Here is a 24,670-nt window from a genome sequence, read left to right on the forward strand (position 1 = left end):
TTATAAACCATTCTGATTTACCTTTGTAATAAGTGACGGTCTAGTAAATGAATAAACGATAAACGATAATATGATTCACCTTAAGCTACTGATGAAAAGGTATGAGAAAATCCAATACAAATGCCATGCCCTCCGCATGTAAGAGGGATGAAAAAAAAAGAGGTTGGGATGGGTGTTGAACTTGTGGACTGACTGGTCTGGGAGCTGGTAATTTGTTTCTGGGCTCATAAATGAACCCCATGGAGTCTAGAAGGAACTTGGACTCAGGGACCAGTACAGTTCCAGAGAAAAGTAAGTTCTCTTCTATTTTATATAGGTAAATAGAACACTCATCCAGACTGTTAAACCCACCCTTGATCAACTGGTAAAGAGGATGTGCATTCTTTCCAGGATCCAACCTGACACTGCATGCCTGATTACACTGTCACACTTAACCATGAACTAATAATGGTTTTCACCTTCAGGCATCAACTGATCTCTTTTCATTATCCCAAAGAGAGTAAAAAGCTCTTTGTGGCTAAGATGCTTTGTTAGTTGGCATCTTCTAGCTGAAGTTATTTATGCAAGGAACTTAAAGGAACAGCCTATTTGAATAGCTTCCAAGATGGTTCTCTATAAAATATGGAACGTGGGTTTGTTGTTTTTATATGTAATTGTATTTTCTGTTGTTTTATATTGATTCTTGTGTGTGATGATTTAATTGCTTTATTGTTTTACTGTACTCCACTGAGGATTTATAATTGAATTAGCAGATTATAAATGTTTACATAAAGGCGATAAATACTGCAGCATACCAAAGGCTTTATTTACATAATAATTTCAATGCACGATGTGCAACTTGTTTGGCAACCTGCTCTTGCACAGTTCCACTAGCCACTTCAAGTTTTCACATTTATGCGCATGTACACTAATAAAAACATCTGCAAACAATAAACTGAAGTTATATTATCATTTTATCATTACAACTCACTCACCATTTGTAAAACATCTGAAGAAACCATCTGCATGCAGCACATTGCTGTAGCCAAAGCACAGACAATGGTGGAGATGATATTCAGAGCACAGACACTGAACAACAGGTCCTGTAAAAAGACAGAGCGCAGGCTGTCAGCTTTTATCTCAAAAGTACAGATGACAGCATTGCAAATATTTTCAGCCCAGCTGATAAGAAATACTATCAATTGTTTTGGGGCTCAGAAGGGCTTAATTAGTTATGACAGTAACGTTGCTGTTATACACAACCCATTTCTAACCCCACATCCAGTAACCCACTATGGCAACATCATACAATGATGGTGGCAATACCCAGGTTTGAAATGTAGAGAAAGAGATAGGGGTTTAAGCTGTGCATGTAGGCAGGTTACACTTCTTGAAGCTGTTGGGTTTTTTTATGTTCTATGGTGCTGCGGAAGCTCAATCCATTTATGACACATTTTCTACTGTACAAAGTTGACACTGAGGGGCATTTTTGAAAGAAACGTCTAAGTTGGGATTTGGATGTCTTTGTAAAACGTCCAAATTCGGAGGCGGGGAAAAGCTCATTTAAAAAAAAAAAAATGGAAGTCCATCTTTCGTTTCGAAAATACCAAGGACGTCCTTGGATTTGGACATCCTTAGATTTGGACGTCTTTGACTTTCGGCAATTTTCGAAACCAAAGAAGTCCAAGTCAAAAATGTCCAAATGCAAGCCATTTGGACGTGGGAGAAGCCAGCATTGAAGTGCCCTGGTCCCCCTGACATGCCAGGACACCAATCGGGCACCCTAGGGGGCACTGCAGTGGACTTCATAAAATGCTTCAAGGTTCATAGCTCCCTTACCTTGTGTGCTGAGCCCCCCAAAACCCACTACCTCCAACTGTACACCACTACCGTAGCCCTTACGGGTGAAGGGGGCACCTAGATGTGGGTACAGAGGGTTTCTGATGGGTTTTGGAGGGCTCGCTGTTTCCTCCACAAATGTAACAGGTAGGGGGGTATGGGCTTGGGTCCAACTGTCTGAAGTGCACTGCACCCACTAAAACTGGTCCAGGGACCTGCACGCGCTGTCATGGACCTGAGTATGATATCTGAGGCGGGCATAGAGGCTGGCAAGTAATATTTTTAATAATGTTTTTTGAGGGTGGGAGGGGGTTAGTGACCACTGGGGGAGTAAGGGGAGGTCATCTCCAATTCCCTCCAGTGGTCATCTAGTCATTCCGGGCACCTTTTTGTGCCTTATTCGTAATAAAAACAGGTTTGGGTGAAAACATCTAAGATGTAGTCATGGACGTCTCTGCTTTTTTCGATTATGGGTCAAAGATGTCCAGGTCTTAGGCATGCCCCAGTCCCGCCTTCACCACGCCTCCGATATGCCTCCTTGAAATTTGGACGTCCTTGCGACGGACTTCAGTTAGATGTCCAAAATCGGGTTTCGATTATACTAATTTGGACATCTCTGAGAGATGGACGTCCAAGTGCCGATTTATGTCGGAAGATGGACGTCCATCTCTTTCGAAAATGAGCCTGACTGTATTTCAACCTCTGGTCTGCAGGCAAATATTAATTAACTATTGTATTGGTAGTTAACTTTTGCTACCAAGAAGGGGAAAAAAAACCCTGAAATAGAGATGTTATTTATTGATTTGGATCTATTTACTGCTTTTTTGAAGAAATTCACCCAAGGCAGTGTACAGCAAGAACAGACAAAGGCAATAGACAATTTCAGTACAAAAAAATATTCAAATAAGAGTATACATTATGGCACAGTGTGCTGCTTACAATGTCAACACAATACACATTAAAATATATTAGACAGCTTAGGGTGTAAGCAGAGGTAGAACGTAATAGAGAGATGAGATAGAAAATAAAGGGACTAACTTAGTGGCCCTTTTACTAAAGATTAGCACACACTAACATACATTAGCGTGTGCTAACTGCTGTGCAGCCTATTTTATACCTATGGGCCACATGGCAGCCAAGCCAATGACCATTAGCACAAGCTAAGCTTTAGTAATAGGGCCCTTTAGGATGATCAGAGCTAGAATAGGAGTGGATAAGCAAGTCCTGTTACAGTGTGTGCAGCCAGTGTTTGTCCTTTGTGTATACGTATGTGTATGTGATTTGCTTCTAAAATTCAAAAGTTGTTATACAAACTACAGTACCTGCACATGTTTTCATAATTTAAAACACTGCAATTAGCTCTACATAGAAAGGTCTTATAGTGAAACCTACTGGTTCAGACTGTCTAAGGGCCACAAATTGCTAGCCAATGTAGCCAAGTGGTTCTGCAGTGCTATGCATATTTTTCATTGCTGCCCTGGTTCCAAACACCAGCAGAAACATGCTTATCTATATAGTGATTAAATTGTGTTCATCTGTGGAATACCAATTCAAAGTCTCCCTTACTGACATGCAGGTTGGGGATCTATAAAGCCTCATTTAGCAATACAGAACACCTGAATTGCTTGTGGTGAGGATTAATGAAACAGAAAAGCTTTAAAAATTAACAAATGTAATGCAGAGACATAAGCACACACCACCAGGATTGGGATTACATATTGGAAATTGGAAATCTTTCCTGATCTCTAGATTTACCTTTGCTTCCCCACACTTAAAGATCCTCTATGCTTATCCCATGATGCCAGGTACACTGAACATGATATTCAAAGTGACTGATGGTGCCAGGCTACAATGGTATTCTGTTAAAAAAGTCTGGGACGTTATACACTCAATACGCAGAACTAGGGCACCTAAAAGGAGGTGCCCCTTTATAGAACTGTCCCCATAACATACACATGCATACATACATACAGACAATGCACATATAAACACGGATACATAAACACACAAACACACACAAGCAACACAGATGGATAACATAATGCACATATAATACAGATATATACACACACAAACACATGCAACACATATAGATAATACAATGCACATATAATTCCAGGGTTCAATGCAGTTTACATTCTAGGTGAGACAAAAGCAGACAGTGTTAGTGTGAGGTATGAGAAACATTAGAAACCACTGGTGTAATGCATGAGACTAAAAACATTAAAGGAAAGGATAATGGATGATATTAGGAAGTAGAAGTAGAAAGAGGAAACGTAGAAACAGAAATGCATTTCCTCCTGTACTGAACAAAATACAGAAAGCCTTTTAACTCCTAACTTGTCACCTGCTCGTAACCTTTATCTTGTCTTCCTCTCTTCAATAGTCCCTTTCCCTTTGAGTCCTATCTGTCTGTTCTACCCTTATCCCTTATTTGTCGTGTCTGTCTTGATTTAGATTGTAAGCTCTTTAGAGCAGGGACTGTCTTTTCTTAATGTAAAATTGTGAAGCGCTGCGTACGACTGTCTTTGGGAAGAGAAAGGTTTTTAGCCTCTTCCTGAAGCTGAGGTAGCTGTTTTCTGTTCATACATAGAATATAGAATATTCGTATACAGAATATAAGGGAAGCAATTTGAGCGAGAATTATTTCAATGGAGATGGAATTTTTCTATATTTATGTTTGGTGATCTATTAGTTCCACTAGCTCTGTATTATTTGTATTGGAACTGGAAGTTACCCAGACATCACTGATATTCAGTGGTGGTACTCAAAAAACCATCCAGTTAACCTTGAACAGCAAAAAGGCTGTCCTAAGTTAACCAGATAGTTATTCAGGAACTGCTGCTGAATATCAGGACTACCTGGGTAACTCCTGGCAAGCCACCGGGGATGCAGATAGTCAACCCTGATACCCGGATAGGAAGCAGTACAGAACATCCAGGTCTAATTCAGTCAGGGCTGCTTTTACAAAGCCGCACTAGCGATTTTCATGCAGCAATTGAGAGGCAGCCCATAGGAATTAAATGGGCTTCCTCTCTTTTGCCAAGTGGGAATCACTAGTGCGGTTTTGCAAAAGAAGCTCTCGGTGCCTAGTGGCATTTAAAGAAACACTGACCACTGCCAGCTGAATATTGCTGTCTTAGGGGGTCTTTGCTGGTGTCAGCCTGTGCTGGTGTCAGCGCTTGTTTTTGACGCACACTGAGGCCCCATTGTACTGTAGAAGGTAAAAGACCATCTTTTTTTAAAAGAAATGTCAGTGCAGCAAGTGAACCATTTGCCATGCGGCCATTTCGGGGTGGGGGGGAGCACTTACCGCCACCCATTGAGGTGGCAATAAGGGCTCCCACGCTAACTTGGTGGTAACCCCACACTGCCCGATTACTGCCGGGTAAACACCAGCACTACGAAAACAAAAATATTTTTGTAGCGCCGGAAGGGGCACGCGCTGAGGGTGGGAACTACCGTTGGGCTTACTGCAGTTTTGTATAAGACCCCCTCATATCCTAGACATATGCCTAGTTTGCCAATGTCTGAATCCAGCCCTGTCTGAGGCAACAGGTAGTAGTTGGCAGTACATATAGCAACCAATAAGAAAACTGTATGATTCTGTCAATAGTTATCACAGTGGAACTAACAACCAAGAAAATAAAATATGTATCAGAAAAAAATTACTTTTTCTGGTTCTGATCCCTGATTAGATTCAGGAATAGCAAATTCTTTCCAATCCCTTTGAGAGAGTGAGAGAGTGTGTGTATGTATCTGTATTATGTGTGCCTGACTGTATTTTTGTTTCTGGATCCAAAAGACAATTCAAAATGAGAAGATTTCCAGCTCTCTATTCCCCTTACTTGGAGTTAAAATATGGAAAACTCCACCTATTCCCATAAGAACAGAAAACAGGTACCTCAACTTCAGGAAGAGGCTAAAAACCTTTCTCTTCCCAAAGACTGCTTCATAATAATCCATCATGACTTAAAAAATAATGTTAGGGAGGGAAAAGCCTCAGAACCCACCCGGAGCTTCACTACACTCTCAGATATTAGTGGGTAGAATCACCTCATTGACTAATGAAACCTCCCTTAAGTATAAACAAGCTTGCAGTTCAGTGCCAAAATGTTCAAATAATAATGTTCAAATAATATTCAATAAATCCTCTCAATTCAGATTGTCAAATCTTCAAAATCCAATTATCAGAACAGCTGTACAATATTTTGTAATTTTCAGATGCACCCTGACTCCACCTCAGAGTGCCCTGGCACTAAGGGGGCAACTCTATAACAGGGTGCCTCCATTTTGCTGTCCTGAGGGCGGGCGTTAGGTCTATAATTGTATCTGGGCACCCAGATTCTGATACAGAATTCTAGCATAACCCTGAATCAGTGTACTTAACATTTACTTGTCCACAGTTGCACCTGTCATAGAGCTGGCATATGTGTGGTTGAATAAATGCGACAGGGATACATGTAACTTGCTGGTTCACAGGGGGTCTCCTTGGAGCCCAACCTTACTCGCAACCTTTTTGGAACCATTATTAAGCCGGTTGATTCTTTTTTGCTCCTTTGGGTATTACTTTGGATTCCAAACTTAGTTTCATACCACAGATCTCCATAGTTTGCAAATCTGGTTTCCACATTCTCAGGCAATTATGCCAAGTTAGATGCTACTTTAACCACGACACCATCCACTCTCCTATTCTTTGCTTATTCCCAGGTTAGATCTTTGTAATATTGTGTATCTTCGCTGTCCCCATTTTCGTAGAAAGAAGTTGCAAACACTCCAAAACACTGCTATAAGACTTCTATGTCATGTCCGCCTCTCTGATCACTTTTCTCCTCTTCTTCAATCATTGGCTTCCAGTGGAACAATGCATCATTTATAAAACACTAATCCTCACTTTTAAGGTGTTTTGGATAGGTTTACCTAAATACTTATCTTCTTTAACAATCCCCTATTCTCTGTGTCGTGTTCTTTGATCCCTAAATGATCATTGTCTGGTTCACCCAGGCCCAAAACAGGCTACTCTTGAATTCACCAGGCTGAGCCTTCTTTTTCGTTTCACTATTTCTTTGGAATACAATGCCTCTAGCTATACCTGCAGAATCTTCTCTGAAAGAATTTAACATAGCTTTGAAAACCTGGCTTTTTGCCCTTGCTTTTGATTCTACATAAGGAGTGGCATACATCTGTCAGGGCTTGCTCTTCTTCCCCTTGTTCCCCTTCATTTTCTTCCCCTCTCTGTCCATGATGACCCATCTACCTACCTACCTACCTCCCTTCTAATTTTCCTTCTAACTTGATTTTGAACGTATGAGTTTTCTTTCCTATCCAAAACTGTAGTTCCTTTCCTACTATATATATCTGTAATTTAATTTAGTCTGTACATTGCCCTGGTCTGCCAGTTAGTAAGGGCGGTATAGAAAGTGAAATAAATGAAATGAAAAAGGAAGTTACCTGCATAAGTGAGTGATATGCCTACATCTGCCCCTGTGTAAGCCCCCCTTGCACATGCTTATTATGGAGTCCTTTTACTAAGGCACGCTAATGATTAGTATGCACTAAGGGGCCCTTTTACTAAGCCGCATAGGCACCTACGTGTGCCCAACGTGTGCCAATTTGGAACTACTTCCCGGCTAGCACATGGCCTGGGCAGTAATTTCATTTTTTACGTATGTCCACTATGCGCGCCAGAATTTCTGGAGCACGACTCTAACCGGGCAGTAATCGGCAATGTATATGCGCTGACAATTACCGACCGGTTAATGTGCGAGATTTTACCACTAAATCAATGGGTGGTGGTAAGGTCTCAGGCCCAAAATGGACACGCGCCAATTTTTATTTTGCCGCTCGTCCATTTTCAGCCCTCAAAAAAGGGCCTTTTTTTTAGATGTGCTGAAAAATGGACCTGCGCGCATCCAATACATGCAACTACACCAGCACAGGCCATTTTTCAGTGCACCTTAGTAAAAGGACCCCTAAATAATAAAATGCCCATTATATTCTTACAGCCATCTTATTATTTAGTGCACACTCATTGTTGGCGCACGCTAAATCTGTTAGCATACCTTAGTAAAAGTACCCCTATGTATGTTAAGCAGATATTTGCAGAATAGCGCCTGGGCATTCTGTTAGTACATACGCGTATATGTGTACACATTCATAAGTAAGTGCTAACATCTTATGCACAGTTGGACCGGGAGCTGGAGGAGTGACTGGGCTCTCACCTGAGGAGCATCCTGCTACAGCAATGAACTATATATAGCTTCATACACAGCTGAGTGGAGTGGCCTAGTGGTTAGCGCAACAGTCTTGCAATCCAGAGGTGGCCAGTTCAAATCTCACTGGTGCTCCTTGTGATCTTGGGCAAGTCACTAAACCCTCTATTGCTTCAGGTACAAACTTCACATGCCAGGACACCAACTGGGCACTTCTAAAAAATAAAAATAGCTCCCAGTTGCATAGCTCCCTTACCTTGGGTGCTGAGCCCCCCAAAACCCACTCTACACCATTACCATAGCCCTTATGGGTGAAGGGGGCAGCTACATGTAGTTACAGTGTTTTTTTCTTTTTTTTTGGGGGGGGGGGGGTTGGAGGGCTCCCATTTACCACCACAAGTGTAACAGGTGGGGAGGGGGGATGGGCCTGGGTCCACCTGCCTGAAGTGCACTGCACTCACTAAAAACTGCTCCAGGGACTTGCATACTGCTGTCAGGGAGCTGGGTATGACATTTCCGGTTGGCATAGAGGCTGTCAAAAAAGGGTTTTTTTTGGGTGGGAGGGGGTTGTTGACCACTGGGGGAGTAAGGGGAGGTGATCCCCGATTCCCTCCGGTGGTCATCTGGTCAATTGGGGCACTTTTTTGAGACTTGGTCCTAAAAACAAATGGACCAAGTGAAGCCGGCGAAATGCTCCTCAGAGCCGGCCTTCTTTTTTCCATTATCAGCTGAAGCTGGCCATGTCTTAACAATGCCCCGTCCCGCCTCTGTCCCACCTCCTATACCCTTACGAAACGCCCCCTTTAACTTTGGCCGGCTCTGCGACGAAAAGCAGTTGGAGCCGGCCAAAATTGGCTTTCCATTATACCGATTTCGCCGGCTTCAGGAGATGGCCGGCCATCTCCCGATTTGTGTCAAAAGATGGCTGGCAATCTCCTTCGAAAATAAGCTGGATAGTAACATAGTAGATGACGGCAGAGAAAGACCTGTACGGTCCATCTAGTCTGCCCAACAAGATAAACTCATTTGTGTTACTTTATGTGTATACCTGACTTTGATTTGTATCTTCCATTTTCAGGGCACAGACCGTAGAAGTCTGCCCAGCACTAGCCCCTCCTCCCAACCACTAGCCCCGTCTCCCACCACCGGCTCTGCCACCCTATCTCCGCTAAGCTTCTGAGGAGCCATTCCTTCTGAACAGGATTCCTTTATGTTTATCCCACACAGGGCCATGCTAACACGGTAAGCGAGGTAAGCATGGCAGGGGGGCGCTTCCCTCTGGGGGGCGCCGCCGCACCATGCTCATCTCGCTTGCCCTCCCGCAACATCCCTTTTCATTTTTTTTCTTTTTAAATTTACCTCCGTGGTGGCGGTTCCGGCAGCGCAGCGTCAGGGAAGGAGGCAGCGCTCTCGACGTCTCTAGACTTCCCTTCGCTGTGTTCCGCCTTCTTCTGACTTCAAGGATGACGTCAGAAGAAGGCGGAACACAGCGAAGGGAAGGCTAGACGTCGGGAGCGCCGCCTCCTTCTCTGACGCTGCGCTTCCGGAACCGACACCATGGAGGTAAATTTAAAAAGAAAAGAAAAGGGATGTTGGGGGGAGAGAAGAGGGCGGGCAGCTGAACAATGGGAGCGGGAGGGCAGGGGAGAGACGAGAGCATGGATGTGAAGAGGGGGGAAGAGGGCGGGCCAGGCTGGGACATGGGAGCGAGAGGAGAGAGAGGAGCATGGATGCGAGGGGGGGTCATGGAAGGGAGAGAGGGGAATTGCTGGATAGGGATTAATGGAGGGGGCAGGGGACAGAGGAGCATGGATGGGCATGGATTGGGAGGGCAGGGCTCAGGGAGAGAGGGGAATTGCTGGAAAGGGATGAATGGAGGGGGCAGGAGACAGAGGAGCATGGATGGGCATGGATTGGGAGGGCAGGGCTCAGGGAGAGAGGGGAATTGCTGGATAGGGATGAATGGAGGGGACAGATGGGCATGGATGGATATGGATTGCAGGACAGGGCTCAGGGAGAGAAGGGAATTGCTGGATAGGGATGAATGGAGGGGGCAGGTGACAGAGGAGCATGGATGGGCATGGATTGGGAGGGCAGGGCTCAGGGAGAGAGGGGAATTGCTGGATAGGGATGAATGGAGGGGACAGATGGGCATGGATGGATATGGATTGCAGGTCAGGGCTCAGGGAGAGAGGGGAATTGCTGGATAGGGATGAATGGAGGGGGCAGGTGACAGAGGAGCATGGATGGGCATGGATTAGGAGGGCAGGGCTCAGGGAGAGAGGGAATTGCTAGAAAGGGATGAATGGAGGGGGCAGGGGACAGAGGAGCATGGATGGGCATGGATTGGGAGGGCAGGGCTCGGGGAGAGAGGGGAATTGCTGGAAAGGGATGAATGGAGGGGCAGGGGACAGAGGAGCATGGATGGGCATGGATTGGGAGGGCAGGGCTCAGGGAGAGAGGGGAATTGCTGGAAAGGGATGAATGGAGGGGGCAGGGGACAGAGGAGCATGGATGGGCATGGATTGGGAGGGCAGGGCTCAGGGAGAGAGGAGAAATTGCTGGACATAGAAGGGAGGGAAGAGAGATGAAGGAGATGAAATGAGGGAAAAGGAAGAGAGGAGAAAAACTGCACAAGGATGAAGAAAATAGGCAGAAGCTGAGGACCAGAAATAAAGAAGAAAGGAGGAAAGGAAAGAAATAAATGGAAAGGAAACCCTGGAAACGGAGTTAAGAGGACAGATAGCAGCAGAATCAGATACTGGGCCAGCATGATCAGAAAAAGAAAGTCACCAGACAACAAAGGTAGAAAAAAAACATTTTATTTTCATTTTAGTGTTTGGAATATGTCCACTTTGAGAATTTACATCTGCTATCTTATTTTGCAATGTATAGCAATTTGTTTCTAAGAATATTGCTGACAATTCCTGTCAGTGTGGCAAGTGGTGAGCGATCATTTTCGGGTGGGGGTGGGGGGGTGGGAGGGCCGCCGCCGCCAACTGATAGTCTGCAGGGGGGGCGCCAACTGATAGGCTGCAGGGGGGTGCCAGAGACCCTAGGCACGGCCCTGATCCCACGCATTCTTGAATTCCATTACCGTTTTCATCTCCACCACCTCCCGCGGGAGGGCATTCCAGCCTAGACTTGGTGAGAGAAGGACGTGTGCTTGAAGGCTCGGTCTCTAGAGAGCAGGAAGGGTGCTGGGCTGGCTCCTTCCCCAGGTGGGCAGAGAGGCCCGGGGAAGAGTTTCCCAGGAAAGGCCCAGGACATGGGGCCTCTGGGCCCTACGGACCAGAAGGCCCGGAAGGGTTGTGTGCAGCTCAGTCCAGCCTCGGGGAGCAGAGAAAGGAGCCCTGTGGACCGCAGGGCTCAGCGCCTCCGAGATGAAGAGGTAACAGGTACCTCCTCCATGACCCAGCGGTTTCCGGAAAGGGAGCCTGAAGAACATGGAGGGGGGAAGTGGATAGGGAGGGCCTCGGGCCTCCAGACGGTGGAAGGTGAGGAGCCGATGGTGGTACACCAGGAGCTTCAGCCGGGTCCGGGCGTACAGGACTATGATAGTGATTGGTCGGAGGAGGAGGAGGATGAGGATGAAGACAGGGAGGATGGTGCACGGTCGGTGAGTGAAGGACCGGGGCACTTGGCTGAAGAAGTGGTACAAAGGGTGCGAATGATTAAAGCCCTGGAGAAAGACATAGAGGAGCAGGGGAAACGGCTGAAGATGGCAAAAGCCATGACTAGGCTGGCCCCGGGAGATAAACAGGACATTTACAAGAAAGAAGAAGCTCGTTTGTTAAAGCAGCTTCAACACAAAGAAAAGACTTTGGTTTCATTAAAGAAGAATACTGATAATCCCTTAAGGGAACTTTACATAAACCAGGAGAGAATGGCACAAGGCACAGCAAAATCTCAGAGTCAGGTTTCCCCAGTATATACAGCAGAACTTTTTCAACAACAACAGTGTGTGAGTGAGGACTTGCCAGCTACAAACACTGGACATACACTGCAATTTATGAAGGGCTTAGCAAGTCAAACAGATTCTGGTGCACTTACTGTGATGGCTGCTTCTGGTAATGAGAGGGGAGGAGGCAGCAGGGAGTCCATAGTATCTCTGGAGCCTACAAGGACAGAGAAAGAGCTACAAAAGGCTCCTACACATTTGCAGGCTATGGAAACCAGAGATAGAGACTTTTTCATACAAGAGCTCCAGACAAGTGTTCCTAGTCTTACAGAAAGAAGGTTTCCTGAAGAAGGCAGGACAGGAGAAGGTACAAAGGACAGTTTTACTCTGGTTGAAGGTGCATTTGTGGAAGAACTGTTGCCAGCAGAAGAGCTCTGCTTGCAAACACAGCTGCACTCTACAGGCTCCCTGAGTGCAGGAACGGTTGCTAAATTACAAGGAGTAGCTGCAGCTGGGCAAGCAGGCTCTGGCGAATCCTGCCTTCCAGAGCTGGAAAGACAGGAGGTTTCTGCCAATCAGGAGGAAGCAAGGGGAAATTCCTCTCATAACACAGAGACTGGTCTCGCGCGGGACCCTTCTGAGCAGAATGCAACAGCCAGCCAGCTGGGAGCAGAGGAGCCTGAGCAGCAGGATATTCAGAGGGAGCAGCAGTGCAAGGTTTCTTCTGAACAGATAAGCAGGGATCTCCCCTGTGGACAAAATCTGGAGAACAGTGACAGTCTAGTAAATGGTTTCAGTTTGGACTTGGGGGGGAAGGCTGCTTTGGATGGGGTGGATGAGCAGGGTGGGGGATTGGTAAGAGAAGAGGGACAGAATGGGTGTACTTTTGAAGCTATGGAGGTGGCAGTCTGTGATCAGAGGAGGGGGGAGGAAGGGAGGGGGGTGGTGCCAGGGCAGGCTGCAGAAGGTAGAGGGGGTGGGGGCATGGGGACAGCTCAGAAGGGGCAGTTGAAGAAGGGCATGGGTTTGGATGGTCGGGACGGTTCCAGGTCAGGGAAGAGCGGGGGTGGGGAGGGGAAGATGTCGGTATCTTTTGCGGCTGTGGTGAGGGGGGAAGGAGAGCAGGGGAGGGGGAGGTTAGGTTTTGCGGGTAGGGGGGGAGACGGGTTTGGAGGAGGAGGGAGGGGGCAGGGGCAGATCCCCAAACGCCGAAATGTCATTCAGCTTAAATGGGTGGGGGAGGGGGGTATGCCATCCCGGGATAAGGTTTTGCAGCTGGTACTAGGGCTAGGGTTTATTCCAGAAGATTTATATGCTTGCATCCACCCGGCTAACATTCCGGAATATGATGTTAGTTTTTTGACTCAAAGGGGGATGGAGGTGTTTTGGGAAAAGTATGAAGAAGTTCGAGGGAGGGGGGAATGGAGAAATTATAGGGTGATTCCGATAAGCAGACCTGATCTGGTGCAGGTGACCCTTTTAGTCCGGAATGAATCCATCTCAGCGGCGGACCTGGCCTTCTGGGTTCAGCGGTATGCTGAATTGAGAACTCCACTAACCAAGCTCCCGGATCCAAGTAGAGTTTGGGCAGGGGGTTGGGGGGCTTTAGTTAGGCTTAAACAGGTGGGTCAGGTGGTCCAGCATATTCCCTCGGCAGCTTTTATCGGGAGAGATAGGATCCTGTGCTTCTATAAAGGACAGCCAAGACAATGTTTTAGATGTGGGTCTTTCCGCCACTTTAGCATGTCCTGCCCGGTACAGCAGTGTGCAAAGTGTGGGTCTAAGGATCACCTTTCGGAAGAATGTTCCTCTATCCGGTGCAATCTTTGTGGGGATCTGGGGCATGCCTTTCAGAATTGCCCGAGGGCTTTTCATAATGAGGGGGAAGAGGGTGGGGGACGGGGGAGTTTGGTCCAGGAGAGGGGGGTGGGGGGAGGGCGGTTTCAGGGTCAGGGCCCGGAGGTACAGGGAGTAGGGAAGCTGCAGAAAGGGAGGAGGGAGGAAGAGGTTTCAGGGGTACGGGGGGAGGAACAGGTGAGGGAACGGGGGGAGGGAGAAGGGGGTTGGGTTCAAGTTCGTAAGAAACAAAGGGGGGCTGTGGGGAAGGGTAGGGAGGAGTTGGGTGGCTCGGGGTTTGGATCACAGGAGTGTAGGGTGGAGAACCGTTTTCAGATTCTGGAAGAGGAAGGTAGGGAGGAGGAGATCGAGGAAGGTGGGGGAGGGGAGGGAGAGGGAGTCCTGGGGGGGGATGAAGGGAAGAGGAAATTTGAGGTGGAACAGGGAGAGGGTGGTAGGTGTAAGAAGAAGGGGGGGAAGGTCCGGATGGTAGGGGTTGGGAACGAAGGAGGAGGGGGGGGGGTTGGAAGTAGAGGGAGTGGAGAAGAAGGGGACAGGAGAAGGAGAAGGGATTAAGAGGCGGTCTGATAGGATCAGATCTAGACAGGAACAGGGTAAAAGGGGTGATGGGAATGAGGTAAGGGGGGTGGGGGGGGCAGGGGAGCAGCTCAGAGTTAGAGAGCAAGTAGGGGAGGGGGGTGGGGGCCTTCTTTTGTGAGAGGGGAGATGGTGGTCTGGATGACTCTAAGAAGAAGAAGGGGAGGAAGAAAGGAGGGGGGGAGGGGGAAGGGAAGGATAAGGGTTTTAAACTTGGTGTTCGGGATTGGGCGGAGGAAGGAAGGGATTCTGCAGAAGGGGTGCAGGGCGTTGGTAGTGGGGTGCTGCAGAGGGCAGATATGCAGGAAGGAGGTGAGCAGAGGATACCTTCTACTCAATGATGGTAATGGCAGGAATTGTTTTTTTGTTTGCCACATTGAATGTGGCGAGTGTGGCTTCCCAGAGGGCGCAATGTTTGGCCTTTGATGGCCTCTCTAAGATTCAGGCAGACTGTATTCTGCTTCAGGAAACACGGCTACAAACGCTAGAAGCGATTAGGCGGGCACAACGGGCCTGGAGATGGGGACCTTCGGTTTGGGGTTTGGCAGGAGAAAGGTATGGGGGGGGTAGGGATCTTATTCAAAACACATAATGTAGATATTCAAAAGTGATAGAGTTAGGTATAGGGAGGTGTTTGGTGTTAGATGTGTTGTGGCACGGGGTGGCGTTGCGGATTATTAATATTTACGGGCCTCAAGTAAGAAGGAACGTTCCTCGTTGTTTGGGAAAGTTAAACCTTATCTCTATACAGCACGTCAGGTGGTTTGGGGGGGGGGGGGATTTTAATACTATTTTAAGGAGGCAGGATAGTGGGGGGAGGACAGCGCAGGTGAGGTATGATGGGGTACGTTTGGCAGGGATAATGAAAGGGGCAGGGCTGGTTGATGTGCACATAGAACATTCCCCTGAGGTACAGGGTTTCACATTTTCACGGGGTCAGTGTAAGAGTAGGATAGATAGATTTTTGGTTCGGGAAGGGGGCATGCGGGCAGGGCCCCAGATTAGTGGACGTAGACTTCTCGGACCATAAGCTGGTGTTAATTGAGGTAGGAGGTTGGGCGGGGCATAGGCCAGGAAGGGGTTTATGGCGGCTCAACCTTAAATGGGTAGCAGATATGAGAATGCAGGAGGAGTATCGGGCCTTCCTGGAGGATCAGCTCTCCATCCAGGGTATTTTTCCCTCTATTGGAGAATGGTGGGAGGTAGTCAAAAAGCGCACGAGGAGATTTTTTACCCAACAGGCAAGAAGGGAAGGACGGGAAAGGACGAGGTTAGGAACGGCACTTAAGAAACGCAGGGATTATTTACTCTCCACAGGGGGTAGGCGGGAGGATATCCTGGAACTGCAAGCGCAGTTAGAGAAGGTCCAATACGATAGATATGCCTCCTTGCTTTATGAACGTGATTTCGGGAAATTGATTAGTCCTGATCCGTTTGTCTGCTGTAAGGAGCGGAGGGAGTGTAGGGTAGTGGGAGGGTTAAGGGACACAAGGGGGGTAGTGCAGGTTTCGAAGGAGGGGATTTTGAAGGTAGTAGGAGAACATTTTGCACGTTTTTTTTCGGGAGGACACTTGGATAAGGAGGTGATGGGACACTATATCGACGGGACACCAGGGGTGGGAAAGGGAGGGCCCCATCTCCAGGCCCTGTCACGTCCCTGGACACTGGGGGAAGTGGAGGAGGCCATCGGGGCCTTACGGAAAAGAACGGCTCCAGGGCCAGATGGCCTGACAGCTGAATATTACCAAACTTTTAAGGTCCATCTGGCTCCAATTCTGTTGCAGGTCTGGGAAGCCGCACGACAGCAGGGGATTCTGCCCCAATCTCTGACAGAGGCAGCATTAGTTTTGCTTAGTAAAGGGAAAGATCCTGGGTCCCTGTTGAACTGGCGTCCTATCGCCTTGTTGAATGGGGACAGGAAAATTTTTGCACACATGCTCTTAAAAAGGATGAAGTCAGTGGTCCAGGAAGTGGTGGCAGTTTCACAGCAGTGTGGGGTTAAGGGGAGGGGGGTCTTGGAGGCGGCTGCATGGGTTAGGGAGGGTCTAGAGCACAGCCGGGGGGAGGGGAACGGGAGGTTGGTGGTGGCTTTAGACCAAGATAAAGCTTTTGATAGGGTACAGTGGTTTTTTCTTTGGAGGTTGTTAGAGCATTATGGATTTCCAAGGGATTGGGTGGCACAGTTACAGTTACTTTACACCGGGGCCAGTTGTTTTCCTCTGGTAAATGGTTGGAAAGGGAAGAGTTTTGGGGTCACAGCAGGGGTTCGGCAAGGATGTCCCCTAAGTCCTCTGTTATACACCTTCGCAATAGATCCCTTTGTTAGGCGTTTAGAGCAGGGAGGGAGAGAGGGATTTCGGGGGGGTGGAGGTGAGTACAGGGTGTCATTTGAGGGTGGTAGCTTACGCAGATGACATCACAGTGTGGGTGGCGGATCCAAGGGAGGGGGAGAAGTTGCAGGAGTTGATTTCCAGTTACTCACGGGCCTCGGGGTCACTGATTAATTTCCAGAAAAGTCAGAGTTTATGGGTGGGTCCACCAGGGCTGGCATTTGCTTTGGGAGGGGGGTTTCCGGCCGCAATTGCCAGAATGAGAGTGTTAGGGGTTTATTTTGATGAAGGAGATTATGCATCTTTTAACTGGCAGCGGTGCATCCAGGCAGCTACAGTCAAGGTTGACAGATGGAAAGGCTGGAGGATGACAATGTCTGACCGGGTTCAGCTGATTAAGAGGCACCTGGTGCCCATGTTCCTGTTTCTCAGTTATATTTGTTTGGTGCCAGCACACTGTTATACTACCCTGTATAGTGTGTTTTTCCAACTACTCTGGGGGAATCGGCTGAACCCGGTTAAACGGAACATTACATACTTACCCCGGAAGGATGGCGGGGTGGGAATGGTGAACCCAGTGTTATTTTTCAGCTCCCTGTTCCTCCAGTTTAATTTGGGACGGGCAGTGGGTAGGGACCCGCCAGGGTGGGCACAAAGTGTCTTGTTATGGTGGGAAAGATTTTGGATTCCATGGCGGATGGGGGGAAGGGTGGCGGCTTTAAAGAAGGGGGCACCCATGCAGGTAGGGTACTATTGGATGTTGGTTCGGTTGGTAAGAGTTTGGGGGATCACGGTGGAGGAAATTAAGGCAGGGAGCAGGGAGGTATGGGTGGAAAGGGTGCGGGCCCAGGCCTTTTCAGCACCCCTGACACTCCGAGATGCACCTGGGTCGGTGCTGCAGCAGGGCTTGCTATTGGTTACATCGAGGCGGATTCCGCCTAAGTACAGGGACATTGCTTGGCTGTCCTTTCATGGGAAATTGTATGTGAGAGGAAATCTCAACTATAGGACTATGCAGGATCGGGATTGTCCAAGGGGGGAATGTATGGGTACGGAAGAAACAATGGACCATTTTTTGCGGGATTGCCCATTTTCAAGGACCGTGGGGGATAGAGTGGCATCGCTTTTGCACATTTCTAGCTTCCGGTCGTACTCATATGCTGATTGGGTCTATGGGCGGCAGCAGCGAAGTGGGGGTTTGGATCCGGTGACGGAGTTTATCATTTCGGTAATACTCAGGTTTTACCTTTGGATGGCTCGGTGTGGGGTGTCCCTGCACCAGGACTACAGGTCAGCTGAACAGGTTAGTTGGGACATAATTAGGGGAGTTCAGGAGGTGGCTAAATGGGAACGGGTGACGGAAGGGTTACAGAAGGCAAATGTGTGGTGGAAACATGTTCATTTGAAACCTCCATAGGGGAGGTTTGGTATAGGGTGGGGGTTTTTAAGGTGGGGGGGGTTAGTTGGCTTTGTATAGGTGTTTAGGGTCTAGGAGATATGTGGGAGTTTTTTATTGCTTGTACATACTTTTGTTGAAGTATTGTTTTGCGTTTCTTTTAATAAAAGAGTTCTCCAAGTATCCACCACTCTCTCCGTGAAAAAATACTTTCTAACATTTTTCTTGAGTCTGCCCCCCTTCAATCTCATTTCATGTCCTCTAGTTCTACCGCCTTCCCATCTACGGAAAAGGTTTGTTTGAGGATTAATACCTTTCAAATATTTGAACGTCTGTATCACATCACCCCTGTTTCTCTTTTCCTCCAGGGTATACATGTTCAGGTCAGCAAGTCTCTCCTCATACGTCTTGTAAAAATTTTGATACATTGCAAATACAACCAATTAGCCGACATTAAGGGAGGCCAACATTACACATAATGAGGAAATCAAATAACAGAAACAATTAGACTATGGGGGTGTTTTACAAAGAAGCATTAGTGTTTTTGGTGCACACTAATGATTAGCTCACACTAAATGCTAGAGACAACCATAGGAATACATGGGCATCTCTAGCATTTAGTGCATGCTAAAAATGCTAGAATGCTTTTGTAAATGGACCCCTCTCTGTTTAAATCTTATAAGCTATTTAACAAATTTACTCCTAAATCCAGTGGCGTAGCAAGGGCGGGGCGGTGGGGGCGGTCCGCCCCGGGTGTCATCGGGTGAGGGGGTGCTCCACTCCCGCTGCTCCGTCTTTAAAATGTTTTTTTTTTTGAAGCGCCGGAGAGTGGAAGGCAGCGCGCCTCGCGTCTGCCCTGCTAGTAAAGAAGATCTCGCTGACGTCGTCGTCCTTCCCACACTGAGTCCCGCCCGCCCTCGCGGTAATAGGAAGTTGCCTCAGAGGGGGGTGGGACTCAATGTGGGAAGGGCGACGACGTCAGCGAGATCTTCTTTACTAGCAGGGCAGACGCGAGGCGCGCTGCCTGCCACTTTCCGGCGATTCGAAAAAAAAATTTTAAAGCTGGACAGGGTAGGAGAACGGATCTCAGGTTGGGTTGGGTTGGGTCGGGGGGGATTCAAAGGGGAGAAGGGGATTGGGGAGGGGTGGGGGCGCTCAGAGGGGCCCTTAAAAGGGATTAGGGAGGGTGGGAGAGCATCAAGGAGAGGAGAAGGGGATTGGGGAAGGGTGGGGGACCTCAGAGAGGTGCTTAAAGGGGATTAGGGAGGGTGGGGAGCTCAGAGAGGGGAGAAGGGGATTGGGGAAGGGTGGGGGACCTCAGAGGGGTGCTTAAAGGGGGTTAGGGAGTGTGGGCGAGCTCAGAGAGGGGAGAAGAGGATTGGGGAAGGGTGGGGGAGCTCAGAGGGATGCTTAAAGGGGATTAGGGAGGGTGGGAGAGCATCAAGGAGGGGAGAAGGGGATTGGGGAGGGGTGGGGGAGCTCAGAGGGGTGCTTAAAGGGGATTAGGGAGGGTGGGGGAGCTCAGAGAGGGGAGAAGGGGATTGGGGAAGGGTGGGGGACCTCAGAGGGGTGCTTAAAGGGGATTAGGGAGGGTGGGAGAGAGGGGAGAAGGGGATTGGGGAGGGGAGGGGAGGAGTGGGGGACCTCAGAGGGGTGCTTAAAGGGGGTTAGGGAGGGTGGGCGAGCTCAGAGAGGGGAGAAGAGGATTGGGGAAGGGTAGGGGAGCTCAGAGGGGTGCTTAAAGGGGATTAGGGAGGGATTAGGGAGGGTGGGAGAGCATCTCTTGGCTCTAATCCTCGACTTCTCTTCACCACATTGAACTCTCTCCTCAAGGTGCCCCCTCCCCCAACTCCCCCTTCATTATCTCCTCAGACCCTTGCTGAATTCTTTCACAACAAGGTTCAAAAGATAAACCTTGCTTTCTCTACCTCACCAGCTCTCCCTCCACTAGTCTGTTCCCCTCTCTCTCCTTCCCCTCATTCCCTTTCCTCCTTTCCTGAAGTTACTATTGAGGAAACTACACTTCTCCTTTCTTCCTCAAAATGTACCACCTGTTCCTCTGATCCCATTCCCACCACCTTCTTAATGCCATCTCTCCTACTCTTATTCCTTTTATCTGTCACATTCTCAACCTCTCACTTTCCACTGCGACTGTCCCTGCTGCCTTTAAACATGCTGTGGTCACACCTCTCCTTAAGAAGCCTTCACTTGACCCTACTTGTCCCTCTAATTACCGACCCATCTCCCTCCTTCCTTTTCTCTCCAAATTACTTGAGCGTGCTGTTCACCGCCGCTGCCTTGATTTTCTCTCCTCACATGCTATTCTTGACCCATTACAATCTGCTTTTCGCCCTCTCCACTCAACCGAAACTGCGCTTACTAAAGTCTCCAATGACCTATTACTGGCTAAATCCAGAGGTCAATATTCCATCCTCATTCTTCTTGATCTTTCCGCTGCTTTTGACACTGTCGATCACAGCATACTTCTCGATACCCTGTCCTCACTTGGATTCCAGGGCTCTGTCCTTTCCTGGTTCTCTTCCTACCTCTCCCTCCGCACCTTTAGTGTTCACTCTGGTGGATCCTCTTCTACTTCTATCCCTCTGCCTGTCGGCGTACCTCAGGGTTCTGTTCTTGGTCCCCTCCTCTTTCCTATCTACACTTCTTCCCTTGGTTCATTAATCTCATCCCATGGCTTTTCCTACCATCTCTATGCTGATGACTCCCAAATCTACCTTTCTACCCCTGATATCTCACCTTGCATCCAAACCAAAGTTTCAGCGTGCTTGTCTGACATTGCTGCCTGGATGTCTCAACGCCACCTGAAATTAAATATGACCAAAACCGAGCTTCTCATTTCCCCCCACAAACCCACCTCCCCGCTCCCCCCGTTTTCTATTTCTGTTGATGGCTCTCTCATTCTCCCTGTCTCCTCAGCTCGAAACCTTGGGGTCATCTTTGACTCTTCTCTCTCCTCATATCCAGCAGACCGCCAAGACCTGTCGTTTCTTTCTTTACAACATTCGTAAAATCCGCCCCTTTCTTTCCGAGCACTCTACCAAAACCCTCATCCACACCCTTGTCACCTCTCGTTTAGACTACTGCAATCTGCTTCTTGCTGGCCTCCCACTTAGTCACCTCTCCCCTCTCCAGTCGGTTCAAAACTCTGCTGCCCATCTCATCTTCCGCCAGGGTCGCTTTACTCATACTACCCCTCTCCTCAAGACCCTTCACTGGTTCCCTATCCGTTTTCGCATCCTGTTCAAACTTCTTCTACTAACCTATAAATGTATACATTCTGCTGCTCCCCAGTATCTCTCCACACTCGTCCTTCCCTACACCCCTTCCCGTGCACTCCGCTCCATGGATAAATCCTTCTTATCTGTTCCCTTCTCCACTACTGCCAACTCCAGACTTCGCGCCTTCTGTCTCGCTGCACCCTACGCCTGGAATAAACTTCCTGAGCCCCTACGTCTTGCCCCATCCTTGGCCACCTTTAAATCTAGACTGAAAGCCCACCTCTTTAACATTGCTTTTGACTCGTAACCACTTGTAACCACTCGCCTCCACCTACCCTCCTCTCTTCCTTCCCGTTCACATTAATTGATTTGATTTGCTTACTTTATTTATTTTTTGTCTATTAGATTGTAAGCTCTTTGAGCAGGGACTGTCTTTCTTCTATGTTTGTGCAGCGCTGCGTATGCCTTGTAGCGCTATAGAAATGCTAAATAGTAGTAGTAGTAGTAAGGGGATTGGGGAGGGGTGGGGGAGCTCAGAGGGGTGCTTAAAGGGGATTAGGGAGGGTGGGGGAGCTCAGATGCGTGCTCAGAGAGGGGAGAAGGGGATTGGGGGGGATGGGAGTGCTCAGATGGGAGAAGGGGTCTGAAGCTGGAACTGGGGTCTGACAAGGGGGCAGGAGGGAAAATGGGTCCATGCCTGGGGCAGGTGGGAGAATGGGTCTGGGACTGAAAGGGGGGGGGATGCAAGGCATGTGGTGGATGAAGGGGACTGGAACTGGGGGCTGAAAAGAGGGGGCAGAGAGAGAGGGGACAGATCCTGGATGGAAGGGGGGAATGTGAGGGAGGGCAGACCCTGGACGGATGGGAGAGGGAGGGCAGACGGATTGAAGGGGCAGAGAGAAAGGGCAGATGGTGGGTGGAAGAGGAGAGAGAAAGAGGGCAGACTGGGGCAAATGGTGGATGGAAGGGGCAGAGATAGAGGGCAGATGTTGATGGAAGGAGGAGAGAGAGATGGCAGACTGGGGCAGATGGTGCATGGAAGGGGCAGAAGTGGATGGAAGGGAGAGAGGGCAGACAGTGGATGGAAGGGGCAGAGAGAGAGGGCAGACACTGGATGGCAGAGAGAAAGCGAAGACAGATGCTGGATAGAAGGAAGACAGTGAAAAGATGAGGAAAGCAGAAACCAGAGACAACGAACTGTAAATATATATTTTTATTTTTTTGCATTAGGATAAAGTAGTATTGTAGCTGTGTTAATAAATGTTTATAATAGAACATGTAAATAAGGTAATCTTTTTACTGGACTAATTTTAATACATTTTACTTTCAGAGAACAAAACCCCCTTCCTCAGGTCAGGATAGGACACTAAGTACTATACTGAATTGACCTGAGGAAGGAGGTTTTGGCCTCTGAAAGCTAAATGTATTAGTCCAATAAAATGATATTGTTTGTTTTATTTCTATTTGTTAATTTGTAAAGTGGTAATTGGTATTTGTTAGTTTTTTCAAATTTACATCTGCTGTCTTTATATTTTGCACAGTACTAGAGGACATTTTCTGTTTCTGTGGTGTTGCATTGTATGCAGAGTCTGGCATCAGGGGTTCAGTTTAATTTTTGTCTAAATAGAAAGTTTATGATTACTTATTCTATAGTTGATTAGGGTGTATCTGTATTTGTGAAAAAGACATGGCTTTCGGTTGGCATTGACTGTGCAGGATCGACGATCTGTACTAATCTATCTGTCTTCGTTTTACAATAGGTGAATTGATGTTCTAGTGCTCACTGCAGTGTTTAAGATGCTTTCCTTTTCCTTGTGTGACTCGTACAAATTACTGCTTATGGTATGGTAGAATTGCTCTATAGGTCCTGAGTGTTTTGTATTCTCGGTATGCCTAATACTGGATTTTTGGGGGGGGGGGGGGTGTTAAAAAATGACCGGCCCCGGGTGTCAACTACCCTAGCTACGCCACTGCCTAAATCTCAAAGAAAGTTACTTCTCATAACCTTTAAGAAATTGTTTCAACTGTATCATCTTTACCCTGAAAAAATACCAAACACTTAGATGGATACTTCAGAAAAAAAAGTTGCTCCCAGGGCTGAAACTCTAGATTTCAAAGCTAAAAAAGCTTTTTGTCTGAGTTGTGTAGACCTGGTGACATCGGGAAAAATAGAAATTTTTGCACCACAAAAATTTACATCTCTTTTCTGAAAACAGTGTTTCATTATCAACAATTCATCACTCTTGTTCCCTGAAGTGATTAACAAGGTAGAACGGGTAGTTATAACATCTTGAGTGTCCTCAAAAAAAGCTGGTGTTATCAATTGATCCAGTTGTTGCTGATCTACTTGGAACTTCTTATCAAGAACATAATAACAATTTGTATCCAATTCCGCAGAAGTTAAGGCCAAAACTTCCTAAAATACTTCCTCAATAGGATCTCAAATGACAACAAATATATATAAGGAAAATTTAAAAAAACATGAGTTCCTTACTCCATTAGCGTTTTTCATCATCTCTAATTTTAAATGACTATTATAAGAATCCTTAATTGCGGTGACTGACGCTGTCTCTGTTTTGCTTATGTCACATTCGTGACTTTTTTCCCCTTGGGTTGTGCTCCTCTCGCCCTCTGGTAGCCAGAACCGGTGGCTGCCATAGACTTTCCAGATTCTTTTCATTCCGGTCCAGATATTTTAGCCTTCCAGTCTGGTGTGGAAGTTTGGCAGCTAGCCTCACCCATAGCTGCCTTGTGATTGTTGCAGCTGAGCTCAGCTGTGATGAGCTTATTAGCCACCTGGGAACTTGCTGCCTTTGCAACGTTTTGCTTTAGGTCCAGGTTAGTGTTGGTGCAGTGTGCACTTTTGACTTATGTGTTTAGCTTCCCTGCTTTTTCCTTGTGGCTCCCCTGCTTTCCCTTTTGGTGCTGTTAGAAGTACTTCTGGTTTTGGTGCTGTTAGAAGCACTTCTGTTAGTGGAGTGCTTAGGAGCACTCCTGATTAGTTTAGTGCATAGGAGCACTTCTGTTAGTGGAGTGCTTAGGAGCACCTTTGTTAGTTTAGTGCTGTGGAGCACTGCTGTAGCTTGGTGCTTAGGAGCACCATTGTTAGTCTATGTGTTTAGCTTCCCTACTTTCTCCTTGTGGCTCACCTGCTTCCCCTTTGTTAGTTTAGTGCTGTGGAGCACTGCTGTAGCTTGGTGCTTAGGAGCAACCCTGTTAGTTTAGTGCTTAGGAGCACTTCTGTTAGTATAGTGCTTAGGAGCACTTCTGTTAGTATAGGGCTTAGGAGCACTTCTGTTAGTGTAGTGCTCAGGGGCGTAGCTATGGGTGGGCCTGGGTGG

General features: G+C 47.7%; 1 protein-coding gene across 1 annotated transcript in view; it reads right to left on the reverse strand.

Annotated features, from left to right (window-relative positions):
- The window catches only part of FAM189A1 (family with sequence similarity 189 member A1), an 842,971-nt gene that overhangs the window by 116,004 nt on the left and 702,297 nt on the right, over nt 1-24,670 (reverse strand). Inside the window, exon 5 of the mRNA XM_030188559.1 lies at nt 975-1,082. Within this exon, the coding sequence (XP_030044419.1) occupies nt 975-1,082 (108 nt within the window). The remainder of the gene's footprint in view (nt 1-974; nt 1,083-24,670) is intronic.

The sequence above is a fragment of the Microcaecilia unicolor genome, chromosome 1, assembly GCF_901765095.1.
Source record: "Microcaecilia unicolor chromosome 1, aMicUni1.1, whole genome shotgun sequence".
In the NCBI taxonomy this organism is placed as follows: domain Eukaryota; kingdom Metazoa; phylum Chordata; class Amphibia; order Gymnophiona; family Siphonopidae; genus Microcaecilia; species Microcaecilia unicolor.